The sequence below is a fragment of the Quercus lobata genome, chromosome 4, assembly GCF_001633185.2.
Source record: "Quercus lobata isolate SW786 chromosome 4, ValleyOak3.0 Primary Assembly, whole genome shotgun sequence".
Taxonomy (NCBI): domain Eukaryota; kingdom Viridiplantae; phylum Streptophyta; class Magnoliopsida; order Fagales; family Fagaceae; genus Quercus; species Quercus lobata.
Genome location: NC_044907.1, coordinates 44,165,908 through 44,190,885, shown reverse-complemented (window position 1 = coordinate 44,190,885; position 24,978 = coordinate 44,165,908). Strand labels below are relative to the sequence as shown.

Genomic DNA, 24,978 nt, shown 5'->3' with positions numbered 1-24,978 from the left:
TTTTTTGCTCTCTATGATTGTTAAATATTATACTATTGCGTTATAAAAAAAAATTAAAAAAGATAATATATAAGAATATAATATATATTATTCTATTACATAACATAATTTGGGTAATTTGGTATTTATTGTTATATATATATATATATATATTATATTTTTACTTTTTTAATCTTTTCATCTTATTTTAGTCAATATTTAAACTCAGTCACATCCTCCATATAATTAAATTATTTATATTTTTTAATTAAACATATAATATTTTATTTAAATTTAAATAAATGAAATCGTACTCACTTTTTTTAAAATTTATACTTTCTCCAACCTTTCTCTTTCTCTTTACATTTTCATCTCCTCACCACCCTCTCTTAATATTACTCTTCATCTTTCCATTTATTTTGTTTCTTCTTATTGTTATCCTTTTAGTATAAATTTGGCATTCTCTTTTCCATTATATGCATAATTTTTCTTCACAAAAAAATTTATTTCTCTCTCTTTCTCCCTCAATTTTTGGTGATATATATATATATATATATAATTTGCATCACTACTTTTGGTTGAGAATTTTTTATTTTTATTTTTTAGAACTCTACTTTAGGTTGATCCAATTTAATTGTGTTTTAAGGTTTTTTTTTTTTTTTTTTTTTTTTTTTTTTGGTTGTTAAATTTTATCATATTGCATTGTAAAGAATTAAAAATAGTATATAAGAATGTAATATTTTAATATTACATAATATGATTTCAATAATTTGGTTTTTATTTAGAGATAATTAATTTGGCGTTTATTGTTATATCTTTTATTTTTATTTTTTTCTTCTCATATTATTTTATTCAACATTATTATTATTATTATTATTGTTGTTGTTGTTGTTGTTGAATTAATATATTAGATTCCATATTTTTTAAAAGTCATTATATTAACTTGAAAGAAAATGAAAAACCAACTATTAACCAATAATAACTAAAACAATAATATTATCACGCGCAACACGCGGGTCTACGACTAGTAATAATAATAATAATAATAAAATACTGCGTTGATTCTTAAAATATCCTTTTTACCTTTCTCTAAACTCTTTTTAAAGGCCAATATTTGAGCCTTTTTGAATTAAATTGACAAAATATAAGCCCAATTAACCATAAGAACTTTGATTTGTCGTTTGACATAGGTTGTTGATTGTACAACTGTACTACAACATGTCTTCTCCATACATATTTTCAGTTGTTTCTGGTGGGGTTTATTTGTATAGTTTCCATTGCAAAAACAGAACCTGAAAGTTAGAAATTTAAGTAAAACAATTGGAGGATACAATCTCGGCATATATTTCAATATTCATAGGTATCAAGTGTCACCATAAACAAATCAAACTTATTCACATTGACAACATGCCAAGATTCAACATGAAAACTAAAAGCAAATAACCCAAAACATAAAAATAATGGTTGAGGAACTAACCAGTAAAAAACTGGGGAAACTTAAAAGGCAGTATTACAGCCTCCTGCAATGCTTGTTTGGCACTCTCAAGCCCGGCCACGTCACTCCACTTCACACTTGGTTTCTCCTTGATTATCACAGAATCAAGGCCAGCCCTAAGCTTATTACTTTCTTTTAGTTCTTATGAGTGGTTTTGTAATACAGTAGAACTTGAACCTCTACGATTGGAAGTTTTGAGAAAATATATAAAGTTATCAGTTTGGGCTATTGGTCCTATACTTCCTCAAGCCATGATTTCATCTTCCACAAAATCTATGATACACGTATTATTGGCCAAAAAAATTTGGAAAAAAAGCTTGGTCTTCAGTAGAACAAAGCCTAGAATGGCTGAACTAGCACCAGGAGGTTTCAGTTCTAAAACACAATTGGTGCTTCCCAAATGATCATGGAACTTGCTATTGCTTTGGAAGAGAGTGGAATGCCATTCATTTGGATCATTAGGTCACCTATTGGTTTTGACATAAACGGTGAATTCAGAGCATTCTTGTTATCAAAAGGATTTGAAAACCAATAAGGAAAAGCAAACGGGGCTTGCTAGTGAATAACTAGGCGCCCCAGTTGCAAATTCTGTCACACAAAGCGATTGGAGCATTTCTTAGCCACTGCTGGGTGGAATTCAGTGATTGATAACATAAGCCAGGGAGTGCCAATCATAGATTGGCCATTGGCTAGAGGAAAGGCACATGGCGAATAACATCTCTTGATTTTTATTGCCATGAAATTAATTTGTCATCTTCATCTAGAATTTTGACAGGAAACAAAGTGACATAACATAAGATTCATTTAGAATAGCTCATTTTCATGGCTGTATTTCTTTAAAAAAATAAAAAAGCAATGATAAGAGTACAACTCTTCTTTCATCATACTTATTAATATACACTCCATACACACAACGTTTGTTTGGAAACAACTTATTTAACTGAAACTGAAAACTTTTTGTTAATAGTACTATAAATAAAGCTAAAAGTTATTTAAAATAGTACAGTTCAACCTATGAATAATAGCAAAAAGTGCAATTGGATCTATAAATAGTAGCAAAAATAAATTAATTTATATAAAAACTACATTTTTCAGCTAATGCCAAACACAACCACAATGTCCACATTTTATTGATATCCACATAAGTGATAGAGTCTAGAATTTGTGTGTGGAAGAGGTGGGGTGGGGTGTGGGAATAAAAAATATGTGATAGTAAAGTTTGATTTTTTCTTCTTTTTGTTTATACCATTTTCTTATCATATATTGTAGATTTGAAACCAAAATACTTTAAAAACAAATTAAGATGCAAATGAAATATTTTGTAACTCAATATATGTATAATAAAAACTAGAGGTAATTACACTCCCCTTCTTTAATGTGTTGGGAAATGACACTTTACCTTAAACCTTAAGGGGGGGAAAATTCCCTTTTTGACATCCGTTTGATCAAACTCTATTAAATTAATGTTAACAATGTTGGGTACTAACATATCGTTTGCTTAAGGGTAGGTTTCCAAAATTATCCTTTGTTTTAGAATTAAAATCCATTGATTTAAATTTTTAATTAAAGAGTATTTTAAAATTAGTATGACTTTTTCTTATTTATTTTTTAGTTTGTCATTGGGTTGTGGAGAGATTTGTCATTGCAAGTATTTTGGTTTTTGGTAAACTTTGCATTATTATCAACAAATTTCGATATGTTTTTACTAATAATGGTTAAACTTTGATAAAGAAAATTTCATAGAAATTCAAAATATTTACTAATATAAACAGAAAGAGAGGAGTGTTATTTTCTTCAAATCTCAAGGGAGGGGAGTATAATTAGTTAGTTATCCCTTAAAAAAAAATTCATTAAGAAATAAAAAAGTTATGTACTTTAGTTAGTTGAAATCATTGAATAATGAGAGTTGTATTTACGGAATATGATTGTGTCATTTTTTATAATTGATCCCGAGGATTCTTCCAAGAATGGTTCTATCATCTAACCAGTTATTTCCATTTTTTACTAGCGGTTTTAATTGCTTTTCCATTTTATTATTATATTAAAATTTTACTCTAGTAATTATTTATTTGGTGTAACACTAACCAATGGAAGGATTGATTTGTTCACTCAAGGAGTACGTTTTCATTCATAATATACCAATTAAATAATTTTTTTTTTTATCTCTGTTTCTTTTTTCTTGTTCTTATTGTTGTCCGTTATATAATTAACTCCACAATTGAGTACTATACATGGATTATAAGAAAAATTCTACAAAATGTTTCAGAATAAAATTATATCGTCCATGCATCACGCTAAATATCAAATACTAATTACATAAAGCAACAAGCAATTTCTTCTCTAGTCAAGTAGGCTCAACCTTAAAACAAAGTAGATTTTTGTTTGGGTGTGCAGTGAAGTGCAGGACCTAGATTTCAGATTGAAGTTGCCTTTGGGACTACTCATTAGTATCCTTATGTTAAGCTTTACGGTTTTTTTTATTTATTTATTTTTTTTTAATTTTTTTTATTTTTAACCTTACCTTTCAAGACTATGCTAGGGGTGCTATCTGTGATAATATCTTCCAAATGTTGTTAAGGTTACAATGTGTTATTTGACATTTTTTTTTCACATGGATTTATTACTGACATTATTTTTATTATACACGAATTACATGTCATGTTAATAGTTGTGAAAAAAAAAAAATTCTTACTAATTTTATTTTTAAGCATTTGATCTTTTGCTGGAAAGAAAAATATTTATATTGACTGGAAAAATATTTTTAAATGTATATAATTTATCATTATGCAATAGAATGTTGCAATAATCCATTCGCCACAAAAGTTGTAGTCTATAGCCAATAGCCCAGAGTTCAGCCTGAACACTGAAAGTAAGTCCTAAGTAGAGAAGGAAAAACACTTTATCCAATTACCATTTTTGTCCCAGATAAGCTCACCTGGAGCGTGTCCAGGGGAGCCTTTAGCTACTACCATTTGTACTTAATTTTACAAAGGTTCGCCACACCTTCCTTCTCTCCCTCCATTCCAAACGCAAGAGTTTTATCTTTAGGTTACCTTGCTTTTAATGGCGGCGCCCTGGGGCATAATCAATAAGATAGTATCACAATAGTTCTTTCATAATACTGTAAATTTTTTTAGCTGTAATCATTTGCTAATTTTCATTAACAATATCATATAGCAACTTGTTTTCTATGTCTATTTTAGATGTTCATCATTGGTTAATTACCAATTTGGTACCAGCAGCAGCTAGGATATTGTTTCTAGGAACATCTAGTGGCAAACCGGTAGCAATTTGTTTCGAATGTACATCAATTAAGAGCTTTCCACCTCTTCCTTTTCTGGTGAGACAGACAGAGAAAGGTTGAAACAATATGGCACGGTGTTCTCTTAACAAGATGCTGAACTTTCTATTACAAGCTATATTGATGACTATATATACGTATTTCATTTACCTATAGTACTAGTGGTTTTACCTGTACAAATGGTTAATCAGTCCTTGTGTTCAAACTCAAGCAATCAGCCTTCTTCCCCAAACTCCTCTGTGAATCTCTCATGCTCCTCAAGATCAGCTTTACTTACAGTTGGCTTCTGTCTTGCAAGTACTTTATCAAAATCTGCTCTTGTGATTGGTGGTGGCTGGATCTGCAAGTCATACATTCCCAGAGCCAGTTACATTTAAGTCATTATATAAATTAAAAGAAGTGGATGAACGAGGCTAGAAAAGAAATACCACAAATTGACCTTCCTCCAAAGAATTGTGTAATTTTGATGGAAGAGAAGATCATTGAATGTGCATTAATGAAATTGAATTAGGCACATATGATAGAGGCATGCACTATTTAAATCTCTCCCCCACCCCCATCCCCCCTTCTCTTTTCCACTTTTTTCTTCAATCCTACTTTTCCAAAATTGACTAACTACATAAGTTAAAGCATTGAATAAGTCTTTAATAATTCTATTTGGTAAGTTATTGATACCTAGCACTAAACATGATTATAATGCTAAGGCAATGATTTCTCGTCTAGAGCTTTATGCAGTGTCCATTAATAATAGTAATAAATAAAACAGTTTCCTACCCAATACTTAGCTTTGAAGCTAGGCCTTGTGCATCAAGTTCCTGCAAGGTAACCTGAACAGCTCCCCGTTCGGTAGGTTCGTAAGGGACCCACATGTCACTAGAGTTCTTTTTGAAGAATTTCGCATCACGGGTTTGACGAACAGGTTCAAATAGAACGTCTTTAACCAATCAAAAGAGAGGAGGTAGCTAACAGCTTTCAGCCATATAATCACACAAAAGGGATGCCAGAAACTAATGTAAACTAGACACTTTACAAACAGCTATATCTGAACTTGAAAATCCTTCTGTTTTGCGAGCTAAATTCTCAAAATCACTTTCAGTTAAGTTATGAGGAGTGTCTCCAAGATGGACCTGATTAAATAAAAAACCTGTTAAGGATATTAAACAAATCATAAGCTCCAAAAGAATCAATTACTATGGCTCTACCAAAACCACAGTAGCTTAAACATGTGCTGCCTTGCCTTTAAATCTGGGAGAGGGATGTAAATTCGCTTATCGAAATGCCTACGGATGGCCTGTATTTAATTTTCCTAAGTCTCAACCCCAAAGCAATGAAGGTCATAGAACTCTTTTTAGCTATAACTTAGGTCCAATGGATCAGAGTTTTCTTACCTGATCCAAAGCATATGAAGTATTCGTGGCGGCGAGAACCAGAACTTTCTCATCATCGCTGCCTACACCCCGAAATGTGTTAAAGAAAATTTCCATTTAAAGATCAACAGTAGAAAAACCAAAGGCAACAATCATTGTTTAATGTAGTTAAGAACTAATGCAGGTTAAAGATAATAGCAGTAGGGAATAAGACGAAAGAGATGTGGACTTAAGATGATGCACCAAGAATGCAAGAACATAGAGTAGGAAGGAATCTATGTCTTCAATCCAGGTCAGACTATACACTCCAGACTCGACTATTGAGAGTTCAAATTGGAGAATTATCTGGTGGTAGAAGTTTGATCACTAGCCATTGCAACATTTTGCATATTTCACTACCATAAGATGGATTAGTGTGAAAACAGGGAAGAGATCCTATGGCCAGAATTTGAGTGAGCATGAGGAAAATGGGAAATGGAACCTGCTTTTCATATGGGCCATGGCCTAAGAAACTCGGCTATAACTAGGAGAATGCTTGATAGTCAACTGACACAGGTACAGCCTGCCTTTGTAGCAAAATTAACTACATCCCAATAAGGCCCATGCACCAATCTCTAAGTAGAAGAAAAATGCAGACAGATAGGGAAACTTTATATGACTTCTACAATCTTTCCCTAAAGTAACAGACAGATAGCTTAGCAACTGAAACAATAACTGGACCACTTATGGAAAGTAAAAGAGAGAGAAAATGCAGGACAAAAAACAATTTGATGATAGGGAAACTTTTAAATATTGCATATCACCTACTAAAGTATAAGGATGACAGTTGTATTAGTATAAGATAAGCTTGGAACAAAGCTCTTATCCACTTCTAGTGAACACAAAATACCTGCATCTGTATAAGAAGTTCTGTTTTGAAACGTCGAGATGCTTCACTCTCATTGCCTTCACCTCGCTGGCCACATAAGGAATCAATTTCGTCAATGAAAGTAATGGAAGGAGCATTATCACGAGCCATTTGGAAAAGATTTGAGACTAGATTTTTGCTTTCACCCATCCATTTTGAAACAAGGTCTGATGACGAAACACTGTGTATTGACAGCATCTAGCACTCGTCATGTGTTGGCAACATTCCATTAATATAAAGACCAAAAAAAATCTACATCCATGGGCATAGAACTGGAAGTGTAAATCATACATGCATTTGGGAATTCAAATTCACTTGAATGACGTGACAATTACAATAAAAATCAAGTGAAGCAGTCAACCCCAGCCATATAAGAAGTAGACGAAAAAAACTATATAAAAAAATTTATTAAGAACCGCAACCACACTGAAACTCAAATATCTTAAGTTAGGTATAAGCAAGAATTTTTTATCCATTAAATCCACATTTCATAATTTTTGATCCATCAATATCCTGACTTGTTGCCTTTTAACAATGTTCTTATGATACTATTTGACAAACAGGAGAAGTCACGGCTGACAGCACAATGAGGTAATTGGCATTGATTCCAAACTTCTTTGCTGCCTTTCTACCAAGTCATTAAAAGACTGAGAAAAAGGAACAAAATATGAAGAGAGCATCCTCATATGCTTACATTCACTCTCCAAGGTATAAATTACACATTCTTGCGTGGTTTGTGTGCATCTTGCAAGTTTCAGTGGAGATCGCATCATGGTCCACTAAAAAAGTTCTTCAAAATCTTCCATCCTAATATGCTCATTTGGAACAGAAGTTCAAATTTCCTGCTTTACAAATAAGCCTAACCAAGCCCCTTTTAACTATAATTCACTAATGAAAGTGTGGAAAGCAAGGATCATCACTAAGATATGGGCATTAGTGCACAAAAGAAACATATCAACAGAAAATGGATGAGAATAAGAATGACATATTGACCATGCACAAATGAAACCTAACCAAGTTTGTAGGCTTCTTGCATTTTATTTTATTCATAAATAACATTTCTTGTCAAATTTCTTTGCAAGAGAAACGAAATCTCTGAGCTTGATACATTTCCTTCATTGTTTTTTTCCCCCCTCATAGAAGACCAAATGGAAAAATGGGATCTCGTGTAGAAATTCAACAATAAAATGGCTGATCAGTTGCTAGGGATAAAAGGTTTATATCCTCCTAGGAAGCAATAGTATTACAATACTTGCACGGTCATATTTCTAAGTAAGTAATATAGCAATCTCTCATATAATCTAAACATTTAGACTAAGTTACCTAGAAAATTAATCATACTAGAACACAGAAGACGTATGGGAACACATTACATGACCTACCCAGAACGTGGGATGATGACACTTATACTCAGCACATGTGTTTCATTAGAAGTTACAATATGACAAGGCTATCCTCAAGTTAAACCCTTATAATTTTTAGCCTGGTTCTCTCCAGAAACTCTATAACGCATATAAGATTTTTGTATTACTTAAACTATCCTCTTTCAAAAAGAAAAGGGAGAAAAAAAGGAGGAAACTTTTGGATTATGAAAATTTGCATATTAGAACAAAGGTGTACCACATTTTAGATTATCCTGGATTGTAGTGAGCAAGTGTAGTAGACTAGTAGTGTATTATGGTAATCTTTCATCAATAAGAAACCTATATATCCAGCATCCTCTCAATACCATCAAAATTTAAAATCCAGGCCTATAGTTTGGTAAACAAAAAAAGATATTGTGTCCTTCATAGCATTTGAATGAGCATATTGGAGTTTTCCTAAAATATTTCATAGTAATTAAGGTGAACTCATTTATTATCGTAAAATAAACTAATGACTACACCATTTAAAGGAATTGATTCGTGTATCTAAATGTAATCTAACATAATGGAAGGATATCATTTTCTTGGAAATCTAAAGGCTTCCAATTAACTAGTGCAGATCTTGCTACTCTCTTGTAAAGTCATCATGAATATTTGCCTGTCAAGGGCCATAAAACCAGGTATCTTTTCAGTTATTCTACTTCCAAACATTCATTGCTTACATCTCAGTGCATTGCACAATTTAAACCATGAAACTGATATTGTAAAATATTATTAAAAAATAAGCATAAACGATCAAATGGTTCTTAGATATATATATATATATATATATATATATAATAAAAAAGAAAAAAAATAAAAAAATAAAAAGTTATGCGGCAAAACTCAAAGAAGGAGAAGAAGAACTAAGATCGATGATCACATAGATTTCAAATATACAACTCACAATTAAGTGTCATTGGCAACAAGTATAGCCTTATTTCTAAAATCTGCTATTGTAGTTCAATAACTTGCCATCTATAGTTGTTTTATCTGCTATTTTAGTCTAGTTGCTTGCTATGTATTGGTCAAATTTTTACCTAAAGAAAGTTGAATCTGCTTCTGTTGCCACTGCCTTTGCTAAATAGGACTTCCCAGTTCCAGGTGGACCATATAATAGAAAAGCCCTCCACGGTTTTCTCTTCCCTGAAAAAGAGATCAAATGATTCTTTTATTATCAAGATGTACCATATGTGACATGATATTTATATTAGTGGCTCCAGAAGGAAATACTGCAGAAAATGGCCAGGAAGTAGATTGCCAGTTAATGAATCTTTCAGATTTAAGCATTAAATGATAATGTCTCTTTGACTCTTCTTAATGTAGACAGTTCAAATCCCACTGTTTATTAGGAATGGAAAATCAAGTTCTTGATGTAAATTATGTTTAGAAAGTCTTTAGTATCCATACATTGGCACATATGACAAATAGTAAATGTGCCAAATAGCATTTTGCTTTTTATTAATACCAAACAGAATGTTTATCCTCCATCGCCATAAATTCTACTGTCAAGCAGACAGATATAATCATTTTTTAATTCACAGCTAGGTGCAAGGGATGATCTGAATCTGAGCTCATGGCTAAGTAGTGTGCCTCACATATTGAAGCAATGTAAACCCCTCAAACTTTAGAATGAAACTTGATATGCAAAAGGTTTTCAAATGGGTCTTAAAACTTATTAAAGTTGATATTATTACTTGATATGTGTCTTTACAATTGGAAGATACACCGTCCAAAATCTAAAAATTAGTGAAGCAATGGCAACAATAATTCTTAAAATATCCTTTCTACCTTCTCTAAACTCAGCTGATTCTTTCATGTTCAGAATTAGGCTGATACTCTGGGCCATCAAAGGTCAATATTTGAGCCTTTCTGAATTCCACTGATAGAACATAAGCCCAATTAACTATAAGAATTTTGCTTTGTTGTTTGACATGAGCTTTTTATTGTACAACTGTACTACAACATGTCTTCTCCATACATATTTTCCGTTGTTTCTGGTGGGATTTATTTGTACAGTTTCAATTGCAAAAGCAGAGCTTGAAAGTCAGAAATTCTGAGTAATACAATTGGAGCATACAATCTCCACAATTGATAAACTTGAATTTATGGTACCAGTGGCATATTTTTTAATATTCATAAGTTGTCAAGTGTCACCATAAACCAAATCAAGCTTATTCACATTGAAAGCATGCCAAGATTCAACAAGTAAACTAAAAGCAAATAACCCAAAACTTAAAAATAATGATTCAGGAACTAACCAGTAAAAAATTGGGGAAACTTCACAGGCAGTATTACAGCCTCTTGCAATGTCTGTTTGGCACTCTTAAGCCTGGCCACGTCACTCCACTTCATGTTTGGTTTCTCCCTAATTATCACAGAATCAAGGCTGGCCCTAAGCTTTGCTTGCTCTGGATCCTTCACATCTTTTCCCACTCCTCCCTCTAACTTCGTCTTTGGTTGGCTAGCAATTGTTGCATCACCACTGGGGGCAGGCCCACTTCCCCCATTGTCGAGAATAGTCCTTATCTCCTCTGTGCTCTTTAAATATTCCATACTGTTAGAAATACTGAATGATTGTATTGTATTTCTCAAGTAATAGAATATACATAAGTGCCTTTATATAAGAGGCAGAGTGTGTAGTACAAGTAAGTGTGATATACAAGTAAACAAGGTTGGCCTAAAGCCCACATATACTAATACACGTTAACAGCCCCCCTCAAACTCAAGGTGGATGTGAGACCAACTTGAGATTGTCAACCAAAGTGCGAAGACGTCCCTTAGGATGTGACTTGGTGAAGATATCTACAAGTTGATCTTTAGAAGAAACTGAGATCAGCTTGAGAGCACCATGGACAAGATAATAACGGATAAAATGACAACCGATCTCGATGTGTTTAGTCCGTTCATGGAAGACATCATTGTGAGCAATATGAATGGCACTCTGATTGTCACAATAAAGAGGAGTAGCAAAGGATATGGATACACCTCAGTCTTTGAGAAGCCAGCGTAGCCAAAGGAGCTCAGATGTGGTATCAGCAAGGGCACGATATTCTGCTTCAGTACTGGAGCGGGCCACATCAGTTTGTTTCTTGCTTCGCCAAGAAATTAGAGAAGAACCAAGAAGAAAGCAATAACCAGTGGTGGACCTGCGATTAGTGGGATCTCCTGCCCAATCAGCATCAGAAAATGCACGGAGAACAAGAGAAGACTGAGCAGAGTAGAAAAGACCATGGAAGAGAGTGCCCTTTAGGTATCGAAGAATGCGCAGAACAGCAGCATAGTGAGTCGATCGTGGAGCAGACAGATACTGACTCACCTGGTGAGCAGCATAGGAAATGTCTGGACGAGTGACAGTGAGATAAACTAGGCTGCCAACCAAGCGTCTGTAAAGAGAGGGATTAGACTACGGTTTCCCCCCTGACGGAGTCAGATGCGCATTAAGTTTAACTGAAGCGTCTTTTGTCTTGCGGCACCTCCTTGAACTCTTTTGTCTTGCGGCACCTCCTTGTCTTTTGGGAACATTGCTCCTTTGTCGAGCTCTCTCACTTCTGTGCCTCCTTATCTTCCTCCTCTGTTTTAGATCTTTTTCCAGATGAGACATATATTCTTGTAATTACTCTTAATCCTCCTATAGACTGCTCTAATACCATGTTAGAAATATTGAATGATTGTATTATATTTCTCAAGTAATAGAATATACATAAGTGCCTTTATATAGGAGGCAGAGTGTGCAGTACAAGTAAGTGTGATATATAAGTAAATAAGGTGGGCCTAAAACCCACATACCCTAATACATGTTAACACATACATTTCTGAGTAATCGCTTCCTTAATCTTCGGATTCTTCTTAGACTTCAAACGGGTCCTAAAGTACTCTAATGCATTCATATAGAGCGGAAATGCTTTGCTATAGTTTCTGGCATCATCCTCCTGAACTGCCTGCTTCACATACTCTGTCGCGTGCTCCTTAAAATTGCAATACATCTTTTACTTACAATAAATGCATAGAAATCAAAGCCATAAAAAAGAATACTCAAACTAATTTCATACCACCACTCCTCCTTCCCCCTAGAACCCAAAATCCAATACAGAGTTCGACACAATGATTTCTTTTTGGTAATGATATTATACACAGTCAAACTACTCTCTTCTCACAATTCTAAAACTTGAATTCTCAGATAAGCAACTTATCCACACCTTAGAACTTGCAACCAAAAACCCAATACTCAGCAACACCTTAGATTTTCTATTAATATTTCTGATACTTCGAAATATAACCAAACCTGAAAGTAAAATAAAATAAACCATTCAACTTCAAATCAATAAAAATTACATAGCCCAGTACTCAAATTTCATTGCTTCATATATTTACGACTAGCCATTTACAATTCCAGATTTTTCTTTGTTTGTAAAGCGAATTTGCAATAAAACCCTGAAATCTGGTTCAATAAGTAAAAAAAAAAAAATGAAAAACCCAATTCTCAGAATTCGTTTCTATGATGATAGTGATGTTGTTCAAGAAGCCATAACAGGTAAGCTTTAAAGGTCGGAGTAGATGAATCTAATGAACAGAAAATTTCAGTTTCAGACATGAATCCAGACTTCTTTCCCATTGAGACAAAGAAACTTTAATCGTAGAAATTACGCAACTTTAGATCATAATTATGCCGTAGAAATCTAATAGCCGCCTTGGCTCTCAAGTCTTCTCAGTTTTCACATTTTAATTACAATTTATTAGTTATTCACAAATTATTGGAAATTGTTTTTTTTTTTTTTTTAATATATGCATGAAAATCAAGGCTTGAACTTCAGCCTTTACCCCACACCCCACAAGCACTTATACTTATGGAGTGACTATCGTGTCAAAGTTTTAATTTTTAACTATTTTGTATTTTTTTTTTTTTTTTAAGGTTTTAACTGAATTTAGTTACTAGATTCTCAAAAAAAAAAAAAATTAAAAAAATTAAAAAAACTATTTTAGACACTTATGCCAAAAAAGAAAGAACCAATTTTAGTTAGAGTAGCATTTTATTTTATTCTTTTTAAATCTATATTTTTAAGTTTAGAGTAGTATTTTAAATATATAAATTACCTATGTATTTTAATATTTATTACAAATATTTCGATAGGAATAAATAAATTAATGAAAATTATATAATTTCACAATTCTCATATAGTGTACTATAGGTCTTATAATTGCACATCAAATATATATATATATATATATATATATATACACACACATACACTAGCCTCTGAGCACGGGCTCATGCGCCTACTTAGAGGCTTTTCTATTTTTGGGTAAAGATTAATAATTTACATTTATTATAATTTGGATTTTCTATTTTTTCCAATCACCAAAAAAAAAAAAAACCTAAGGATGTAATGAAATTAAAAATAATAATAATAATTTGATAAAAAAGGAGGACAGAATAAACAAATACATAGTGATGAATTAAAAAATATATATATATATATATTTATTTATATTTATATATTTGAGGTGAGTTTTGTAGATTTGAGGAGTTTTAAAACTAACAAAAAAGTAATCCTATTTTGTAGGAAGTTAGTTAGTAGAAGTAGGAATTTAAATCAACCTAAAAATAAGAGTTTATTAGAAGCAAGAAAACATTTCAATGTAGAAGTAAGAATTTATTATTTTTGTCAATTTACTATTTTAACTCCATTTTTAAGTTTTAGGTAGGGGTATTTTTGACAATAAAAAAAATAACTAACTTTATTTTTCCAATTTACTATTTTAACCCCATTTTTAAGTTGTTGATTAATTAATTTAGGGGTATCTTTGACAGGAAAAAAAGTAATAACTAACTTTCTGAATTCTCTTAATATATACAAATATACACAAACTCGCATGTGTGTGAGTGTGTGTTTAAAGGCTTTTAGCCTAAATTCATGTGAATTTTGATCACTTTTAGTTAATTGTGGCTCTTAAGGATGTGGATTAAAATGACCATAAAAGTTCATGGCCTTAATTAAAACTTCTAAAAATTTAAGATTTTTTTCTTTCAATTTAAAACATTAGGGTGTATTTATAAAGAACCGAAGTTTACAATGGAATGCTAAAAGAAGGAATTTCCTCAAGCCAAACTAGGGTCCTTTATCTCCTTAGCATATATAGCTAAAACTTAAGCTACCTTATAACAATTTATAGAAAAGGTAAAAAAAAAAAAGAAAAAAAAAAAGAAGTATTTGTTCGAATTCTTAATAAAGAAAGTTATATAATTTATTTAACTCTTTAATAAAGCGTAGTAATTGGAGTATAGAGAGGGTAGCCATTGGACACCATCTTGACTTGGTGTTTTGGTCTAATGATAAAGAATAATCACTATAAAAGGAAAACATAAGTTGAAACTATCTCTCAAAAAAGACACCATGACTAAGCCAACTATGCACACAACACATACTTGAAGCTCCACGTATGACATCAACTACAATATCTCCTTATTGTTGGTCATCATATTGAGAGTGCTCATTTCTATTTGCCACCCACAAAAGTATTTATATGCCATTTCCTATCGAGCAATACTACGTAAATCAATTTTTTCTTTGAATCAAGGTCTAGCAGGGCAACTCTACATAAAAGTCAGGGTGTTCATAGGAACACCTTGATTTACCAATAAAAAATGTATATAAGTGCAAAAAAAAAAAAAATTATATACATAATTATACTTATTTTGTCCACCCTAAAAACAAATATTGAACACCTACATGAGAATCCCAAGAATTTAGGCTCAACAAAAATAAATGTAATGTTAGGGATATAACAAAATATCACAACAATTTCACAAAATTTCTAAATTAGCATTCCAATTCACACATGGTCCCACCACAATATTAAATTTAATTTTTTTTCTTTTGACAATTTAATTTTTTGGTACATGTTAGGAACCTAGAGGTTCTTAATGGGGATGGATATGAATTGTAGGGGGATTGATAGATATGATTGTACGCTATTTTAGGAATTTTGTAAAAGTATTGTCATTTGTTTTTTAATGTTTCTAAGATTAATCACAAAAATAATCTTTGTCCATCAAACATAATCCTTAACCCATTAAACAAAAAATTACTATCATAAATATCAACAATAAAAACTAGCTCAAATAAAATTGAAAGCTCCAATAACAACAATAAAAATTGGCCCAAATAACAATAAACATAGCCTAAACAACAACAAAATTAGGCCAAACAACAACAAATGAACAAAATATTCAACAAAAGCCTATTAAAAAATAAATAATAAAAATCTCTAATAATTTGGATTCATAATTCATTCAAACCATTACATAAAAAATAATTTATAATTTCATTTTCCCTAAAAAATGGTATCAAGATAAATAATGTTGTCATGAGTTCTTTTAGAGTGTTGGCAGCTTTTCTGCTTGGCAGTCGCAATATGTATTATTTCTCTCGCTCTCCCTCTCCATTTTTCTCTTATCTATCATCATTTCAGACACTCTCTAACTTTATTACTCTTATTTCAACCTTTTCAGTTCTCACTTTATCTCTCATCAGTCCATTTTTGCCTTATAATTTTGTTAGTAGAAGAAGTTGTAAAACTTCATGTATTGGGGTTTTTTTTTTTTTTTTTGGTTGATGTTGATATATTAAATTATTTCTTTTATTAAATTTTGTATAATTTAATTTTCATAATGACTATCCTAAAAATAATTCTTAGAGCAACTACTAGAGTTTGGCTTAACATTCTGCATCTATCATAGAGCTCCACTCAATTGTATGATTCAAACATCACCCTTGCCCATTATATCCAAAGGCTCATAATCAACTAGAAGAACTTTTATGAAATCACCATTGACAAAGTTCCCTATGAATTCTTTATGTGCAACAAAAGGTGACTAACAACACCTAAAAATTCTATAGTTGGCAATGACTCCTAAAATAAAAAGACTCTCTCTTGCACACACGTTATTCCAAGTGTCATCAAACACATCAAAACATGCGTCTCGAAGGCCCCAAAACGATGGTGGGGTCTGTCCCAAAAAATTTGATGTTAGTAAATATATGTTATACATTTCGTCTTTTTGTCCACTCTTATTAAGTTTCAAGGACCTATACAAACGTTTGATGATATTTTAAGACATAAATAAAACCTAACTATATCCTTTAGAACTTTAGGTTCTATTTTCACCCCTAAAATACGTATTTCTTTAGAGACATTGACAAAAGTGGAAGTTCTCCTTATAATTAGTGTGTGTGGGACGAAAGAACTACATACAACCAAAAGAATAGTCAGATACTTGAAAAGGTTTAAATATTCTCGTTTGTAAAAAAAAATGAGAATTTTATCATATTTTAAGTATGGATTTTTTTTTTTCTAATGAAAACATTTGTAAATAAAATTATTTTATTCACAAAATATTTTAGTTTTATGCTTGCTTCAAAAGGTAAGAATTAATTGGATGGGAGGTCCTAGTATCTTGGGTCTAGTATGGAAGTCCAGTATCTCGGCTTGAAGCAAAAGAAGTCTAACTATATCATATATTGATATATAATAGCAGAAACCTTTTCCTATAATTAGGGAGGTGTTATATGTAGGAAAAAAGACCACTTTAAAAATCGACACGTATACATCTTTAAGTTAAAAGACTCGCATGACACATCATTTCAGCAAACTTAAAATTTTTACTTTTACTTCTACAACACGGATTGAAAGCCACTCACTAAAAAAATTAATTAAAAAAAAATATTATATCCACAATATTTTTATAATATTTTCACAATATATCACATGTGATTAATTATTATTAGTTCAAATTTAAATTTAACACTGACATTACTATTTTAATCAAACAATAACAGAATAACAGCCAGTAACCATGTATCATTTCTCGCAAAAAAAAAAAATCAAAACCAAATGTTAGCATTTCATTCCACGAGTCTAAAAACAAAAGCATCCGTTGTTTCCATTCGTTAAACACAAACAACCAAAAGAAAACCCTTCCTTGCCGATCTTCTCTGCAACAGAGTGCAAACTTGCCCACTCAGATTTCTGCCACCAAGTCAGTTTAGAGTCACAAGAGAACGATTGTTGCATCGTTTGAAGATTCTTTTAATAACCATTTGGAATAAGCCGATACAGAAGGAGAGAGGATGATAGAGAGACGGTAAGTCTGAATAACCAGTAGATGTGAGAGACAGAAAGATAAATCTGAGAGGTGCCATTACAAGTTTTGTCATCACCATTAGGCCCGTCACCCCTAAGTTCTGTTTTTAATTTTAGAAATTGGTTTTTTTTTTTTGGAGAATCATTTGGGCATTATTTATGATTCAGGTATTTTGGTTTGATTGGTTATGATTTAGGTTTTTTAGTTAGGACTAGTTTTGTTTAATTTATGTAAATAGACGGGTTAGATTTGGCTTTGATTAAGAGATTTTGGTTAGAAAAAAAGGTCTCTTACTAGGAATTCTCGATATCAGACCATTCTTTCTTGGTAATTTTCAACTAATCTCTTAACCTATTGTCTTCTTTAGGTTTGCTGTCAATTTATGGATTTGAAATCAGGGAAACAACCTAGAAGATCAAATTCTAAATGAATTGTTATTAGGAATTTTTAGGTTCTGGGTTTTGTATCAAATTCTAACTGAATTGTTATTAGGAATTATCAGTTTCTGGGTTTTGTTCCTTTGCTTTCATGAATTTCAGTTTCATATTTTGTTTTGTTTTGTTTTTGCCTATTTGGGTTGCATTCGTTTTGGGTATCTGTTTAAAATCAACATGCATGACTTTTTATTTATGTTGTTATCTTTACAATTGGTATTTATTTCATTCCTTCTTCCTATGTTTTTATTTCTTATGTTCTCTTTGTTCGTTTTTGTCAAGTTATTTGAGTGCTTTTTATTAAAAAATTAAAATAAAAGTTTATTTTTTTTCCCTGCAGTTGCGATACATAGGCTACAGTTCACCGATCATAGTGATTGAGGCATTGCATTAGAATGAGTACCAACAATTTTGAAAGGTAAGTTTTTACGAATGTTAACTTTTAAAAACCCACACCGGTTCAGTATGTAACCACTCTATCTGCTTTCTTATATACTATTTCTTCTCTTCAATTTTTCCCTTTTTTTTGTTATGCTCTTTTTCCTCTGCGAGAAGAAACCCAGTGATGCATGAAGAGAAAGAACAGAGGCCCGCCTTCACTAGCCTGCCACCACCGGTCAGCCAGCGAAACCACTACCGATAAAACTGATTTCTTTCTTTTTTCCCTTTCAGTTGTACTGCTTTGGATTTTATTTCTTAATCTTCTTCTCCTTCTGAGTAAAATTTGTTTGTGTAATTTGGGTCGCTCAATTTCTTTTTCCTTCCCCCCTCCATGTTCACACAGTCACGCTACTGTATTGCATTTAAAAAAAAAAAAAAAAAAAGTAAAAACCTGATATTGCAACATTTGCTGTGTTTTTATTTCATTCCACTAATTTGATAGAGATATAATTTTACCATTGTTTGTTTTGATTTAGACAATTTTCCAGATTACACCATGTTTGCTATGGTGATATAAAAACTTTCCCTTGCTTTTAAGAGGTGTCAAATCAAATAAATGTTAGACATGTTGCGTTGCAGGAACTGTTCAATGTGTCAATAAGTTGTGTATTTCTGTTTTAATTCTTTTTATATATAATAACAATCGATAATATCTTAGACATTGAAATTTTGTGCACACCCATGCGTTTGACAAAATGTGTTACTTACTCTTGCATTAGTTGATATCCACTCCATGGTTTATGCCTCTTGGTTTTAGTTGCCATTGGTCTTTGCATTTTTTCCTAATGTGCATTTAGGCATTCTATGTCATCAACATAAGTTGCAATTTAGTACACTATATACTAGAACTTTCCATCATCAAAACCCAAGTTCCACAGTTGGATTTCAAATTTCCCTATACTAGAACAATTTGAAACAACAACTCCAGGTGTTTATTAGTTTTCGATGGTTTGTTTTTCACTTAGAGCTATCTTTATACTTTTATTTCTTTCATTTCAATTATACAAACTGCACATATATATCTTAATAATGCATAATTTTTAGTTATACCTGTTCGAACTTTTCATTATAATGTCTCTTTCATGTCATAGTAACAGTACTATGTAGTTGTGGGGTAGAAATCAATAACAAATCTACCTGAAAGGTCTCCTATTTGCCAGATTTCCAATTCCAAAAGAAAACACCATTGCTTTTACTTCCCATGTGCCACACCACCTGAGGCAATTTACAATATTCTACTCATCAATTTGTCTCTTTATATATGCCTTTTGAAGCAAGTTCAACAATTGTTAATTTTGTCTATAAAACTAACAGATTTCTCATCATTATATAATTCTTTTCAGGAAGCAAGATTTAGGAGGAAAATTTGTGCTATCTGTTTAAAATCCAGCAATAATTCGTTTTTGAGATTAATTTATGATTATTTTTAGTGTTATTTTACAAAAGAAACATAGTTGACTATGATCTGTATAAACAATTAATGAAATAGAATTAAAAAAATAAGAATTTTTTTTTTTTTTTTTTCCTGTAGTTACACTCAAAACTATATATGTTGAACAATTATTGAATTCTGATGTAAGGGGGTGTATTCTATTGCATTTAGAGTCAGTGATTCAGTGTTATTATGTTTTAGTTTTGCTTGAATTATTTGAACAATTTCCTCAAAAAAACTCTTTAGTTTTGCCTCTTCCTCATTTAAAAATTAAAAAAAAAAAAAAAAATTATGTTGTAGACTTGGAGTTGATAATGGAAGGAAACTCATTTTTAACTCTCTCTCTCTCTCCCTCTCTCTGATTCCTCAATATTCAGCATTTAGACTCAGTATTTAGTTTGGTCCTTCTTTCCTTCTTCTTCTTCTTCTTCTTCTTCTTCTTCTTTACTCCTTTGTCCCTTTTATTTATGAATCTCTAAGTCTATGATAATATTTAGATTAGATTACATTTTACTTAAGGAGAATGACGAGGGGGAAGCTTCTGCTGCAGTGCTTTTTGCAACATTTGGCCAGGATCCTGTTTGCCTACTAAAGTTGATCTTATCAGAATTTATGGTAAGTTTGGGGAGCTAAATAAAGGGAAAACAGAGATGTTCAATGACAATTTCTGTGCTCAAATTGGCTTTAGATGTCTTGGTGATGCCTTAGAAGCCTTCAAGGAGTCACCATGAAAGAACAATTTTACAAATCCCTGTTTCTGTCAAAAAGAATGAATCCTCCATGTCACTTTCCGCCTTCTTTATCCTGCACCTGAGCATGTGAATCTGTTTCCAACTACTAATCGTTGTTGCTTTTCCCCTGCTGAATTGTCAACGGTTATTCTTTGACCCCTTTCAAAAAATAGATGGGTTCTGCCATTGTTTTTCCTACCGTTTGGCATGGAATGCAAAAAACGTATGCATAAGGGGAGATAGGGAGACATCTCAGGCCAGCACCATCGTCGGACTCTAACCACCAAAAAATTGGCTTCCCTCAACCGGTGGTACACTATTATTTCTTTTAAAAATTTATAAAAAATCAGAAAACAAAGAAAGGAAAAATAAATAAATAAATAAAAACTCACCCTGTACCAAAATCTTGCGATAACTATGATTTATGTTTTGCAGTTTGGGTATTTGCTTTGTTTTGATTTAGGCATTTCAGTTATTTATGGTTTCGATAAAGGTTTTTCGGTTACAATTTGGTTTTTTTCTTAGCCTTTTGTTTGTTTTGGATATTTGAAGAATTTGGTTTTGCCTATTTTGCAGTTAGCGTAGAGAGGCGATGGAATATTTTTGGTTGTTCGCTCTCTATTCCGCTTCTTCTTTGCAACACCATATACCTAAGTTTAAGCATAACATTGTTAATTATCCTCTTCAAATACTTTGTCTTCTCCAAATACAGTTTCTGTTGTCTGTAATTTACCACAATTACTTTTCCTTGGCACCTGAATTTTTCAATATTTATACTCCTAATCATTAAAACCCGCTGATCCCCACTTTATTAATAAAAAATAAAAATAAAAATAAAAAACTTAGAAAGAGAGCCCATAACCATTAATAAACTTTAAACATAGAACAAAATGAGATAAATGAAGAGAGAGGGCGATAGAAATCTGAAGGTCAGCCCCTCTGTCAAGCCAACTTCCTGCCAATGTGTACCCTTCCACCACTGACTCGCCAGGACTACTAACAGTAAGTTTTCCTCTTTATTTTTAAATTTGTGCATTTAATATGATCTTTTTTCCCCTATAATAGTTGGATAGATCTTTGGGTTATATGTGGCTTTGATAAGGTATTTGCATTATGATGGTGGTATATTGGTTAAAACACATAGGAACGGAATTGAAGTCGGTGTTGTGACTAGCAAAAGAAACAGGATACGCTCTACACGCCTTAGCGGCAGTGCATCCCAAGTGGCAACTACATCAGGTCTCTCTGACTCACAGATTCCACCCTCATCAAAGCCCTGCTGATTGCAATGCTGAATAGAGAATGTTTTTGGCTGAAGTGCTGTATGTCTTCTTTCCTTGGTTTGGATGAAATCAGATTATTTTTACAGTAAGTGTAAGATAACCTGGCTGTTTTTATTTTTATTTTTTTTAATTTGATAGGAATTACAAACTCCTTTGGACAAAGATACATATATTTATTGAAGTTAGTACAATCTTCGGTTATGGTTATAACTCCTATTTTGGTTGTTAACTGGGGACTGTTTTCAATTGACACGTGGAACATTAACAAATATGTTATTTGTTCTTTATGAGATGTATATGTGTTGATTGTGATTTTTATGTTGTAGAAGCCACTGAGAGTAGGAAATAATCCTTAAAATTGCTTCTAATATTGTTGCATTTGGATTATTTAAAAGTCATATACATAAATTTGTGATGTTTCTTATGCTGCTTTTACGTGTTTGAGCTTTTGACATCTTATTTTTAGATTAAATGATCTATGAGATTTTTCTCCCTCATGTATGTGTGTGTTTTAATGTGCTATATGTGTTCTATATACTTTCAGCCTCAACAATTTCTTTCGAAGCACTAGCAGTTGCAATTTCAGATTGCCTCAATATCTCCGGGTCATTATTTATGAGGCCATAATTCTTTCTAAGGATGCTTATCACATGGTACAATCCAAGGGTTGTGGGCCTTTGACAAGGTAAGGGCTTAATGCAGGCACCAGCAATTCTGAGCAACTGAAAGACATCATTATCAAAACCTAACACAATAAGAGATTTATCAATGAAATTGCACATTAAAGAAGAGCAAGTCAAAAGACAAGTAATCCAATCAATGTAACTCCCATCCAAATGGTTTGAATAATTATATATTTGAATGGGTGTCTTTCCTGTAATTAGCTCAAAAAGCAAAATGCCAAAATCATAGACATCCTTTCTGAAAAAATCCAACTCCGTAACTCCACTGCCATCAAGAACTCTATTGCTCAAGTCATTGTCACTTGAGTTCACAAACATTAGTCCTCCGGGTTTCAATATTATTGCCTCTCCAAAATTTGATATCTTGGCGTCAAAATTCTGATCAAGTATGATAGCATTCAAACTCAAGCTGAGATGGACTACTGAGAAATGATAGTTATGGAGAAGGCATGCTATGCCTCTTGCTATCCCGATGGCAATTTTAATCCTCAAAGGCCAATCCAAGATCTTATCCTTATCTTTCATAGCATATAGCCAGTCATAAAGGTTATTGTTCGATATATATATTTGTAGAAGCATTTCCTTCCTTTCTCTACTGTTGTCTTTTCCTAAGTGAGTTATTTTCTTAAGATGATGCTTTTCCTAAATCAGTTTATGATTTGATACGCAGATTATTTACAAATAGAATGTGCTATTTATGATATAATCCTTGGTGAACATTCTTGATATGCAGATTACTTGCTGAAAATTGAATTTACCTTTTAAATCAGTTAATTCTTGGTCCTATGAGCATTCAACGTTACAAGCTTTTTATTTTTATTTTTTTGCTTATACCCTAAATTTTGTACATGCATGTGTTTGCTGCACCCTTACCCAGTCAGTGACAAACATATTGGATAATTTATGATATAATCCTTTGAAGTTTATAGAGTGCAAAAATTGTCAATATCCTTATGCTTCAAGAAATTTGTGGAAAAGGATTGTTCTAAAAAGCATCAAACAAATGTACATGGCTTAGGAAAGGAGTAGGTAACTGTAGATTTCTTTGTGAGATTTCACAAATATAACTTTGATTTAGTGCCACCATCTTTTAGTTTTTTATGGGGCAGTACAGTGATTGGTATTGATAAAACTCTACAATAACTTTTTGAAGAGTTTTGGTTTTTTTTTTTTTTTTTTTTTTCCTACCCTAACAACTATCTTTGGTGCGGTTTTTGTATGTATTCTTGAAATTAGTTGTCCTCTATGTAGTTTAATTTGGATAGCTATAATAAGAATCCTATAATCGTGACAACATAGTTTGTATAATTGAGGTTTTTTTTTTTTTTTTTTTTTTGTATTTTCTTTATTCATTATGTCTTCATTTGACCATATTTAATGCATAAACACACCTTCAATTTTAAGGTAGTTTCTCATCATTTAAAAAAATAATAATATAATCAAGAAAAATAAAAATAAATGAGAAGTTTTTTTTCCTTTTCATTTTCTTTTAAAAAAAGCAGTTTATATCAACTTGAAATTCAAGTGATGTAATATTTGTGATTCCAGTTTTGAACTTAGTTGTAATTTTAACCTAATGTTTTTTGCTTAATTGTAGTTATGGTTAGGGATTTTTTAGGTAGATCTTGCTTACATCTCAATGTGTTAATGTCATTCTTTCCATCTTATCATTTTCTCTGTGTCTTTGTTCAATCGAAGAAAATTGGAGTGCAAAATGGTATTAGACAAATAACAACTGACTGCCATGAACAAGGAAAACATTTGGAGTAGAGAAATTCAAAATGCAAACATTTGTAGGAGATGACCAACTTTTCAAAAACTAAGGAAAGCTATTAATCTGTTGTGGTTGGTCCCCACTTTTTCTTCTTTTTAAAACTCTAAGTTGTTCAAGTATTAGGAAAGCAGTTAATCTGTGAAATAAATAAAAAGGAATAGCATCATCTCTAACATATATTCTTCATTCTAATTTTATTAGAGACAAATTGGATCAGTTGGTGTTTGCTTGAATTGTATCTATTATTTTGTAAATTTTACCGACTCAAAGGAGGAGAGGACCGGACCTTCAATTAGAATTCGTCTCCATCCAAACTAAACAAATATGATTACCACACAAACATTCATTTTAAACTCTCTTTTTTTCTTCTTTTATTTTATTTTTTCTCTTTTGGTGTTTGTGTAGGTGATTTCGCAGATTTGCCTGCACCTAAGTATATCTTACATGCCCACATTGCTTATCATAAACCAAGAACCCATGCTACAAATAAATAAATGCTATGAACAAAATGTTAATGTTGTTCTAGATGTAAGTAGAGCATTGTATGGACATAAATACTTCATTCTATTTTTATTACAAATAGATCAAATCAGTTGATGTTTG

At 31.9% G+C, this 24,978-nt stretch overlaps 2 protein-coding genes and 1 long non-coding RNA gene across 3 annotated transcripts; 1 reads left to right on the top strand and 2 right to left on the bottom strand.

Annotated features, from left to right (window-relative positions):
- Window positions 1–4,239: 4,239 nt before the first annotated feature.
- LOC115983763 (protein SUPPRESSOR OF K(+) TRANSPORT GROWTH DEFECT 1-like) lies at window positions 4,240–12,646 on the bottom strand. The gene is made up of 4 exons (XM_031106528.1): window positions 12,260–12,646; window positions 10,714–11,009; window positions 9,493–9,598; window positions 4,240–5,115 (listed from the first exon to the last, which is right to left on the bottom strand). The coding sequence occupies exons 1-4, from the start codon at window positions 12,436–12,438 to the stop codon at window positions 5,049–5,051; spliced, it is 648 nt and encodes a 215-aa protein (XP_030962388.1). The 5' UTR covers window positions 12,439–12,646; the 3' UTR covers window positions 4,240–5,048.
- A 4,715-nt stretch (window positions 12,647–17,361) lies between these two features.
- On the top strand, window positions 17,362–22,050 carry LOC115984224. Its single transcript, XR_004090433.1, has 4 exons — window positions 17,362–17,597; window positions 18,372–18,449; window positions 21,212–21,637; window positions 21,780–22,050. It is a non-coding gene; the product is annotated as an uncharacterized LOC115984224 (long non-coding RNA).
- A 398-nt stretch (window positions 22,051–22,448) lies between these two features.
- LOC115985272 (probably inactive leucine-rich repeat receptor-like protein kinase At5g48380) lies at window positions 22,449–23,126 on the bottom strand. Its single transcript, XM_031108234.1, has one exon. The coding sequence runs from the start codon at window positions 23,124–23,126 to the stop codon at window positions 22,449–22,451; it is 678 nt and encodes a 225-aa protein (XP_030964094.1).
- Between the last annotated feature and the right edge of the window lie 1,852 nt (window positions 23,127–24,978).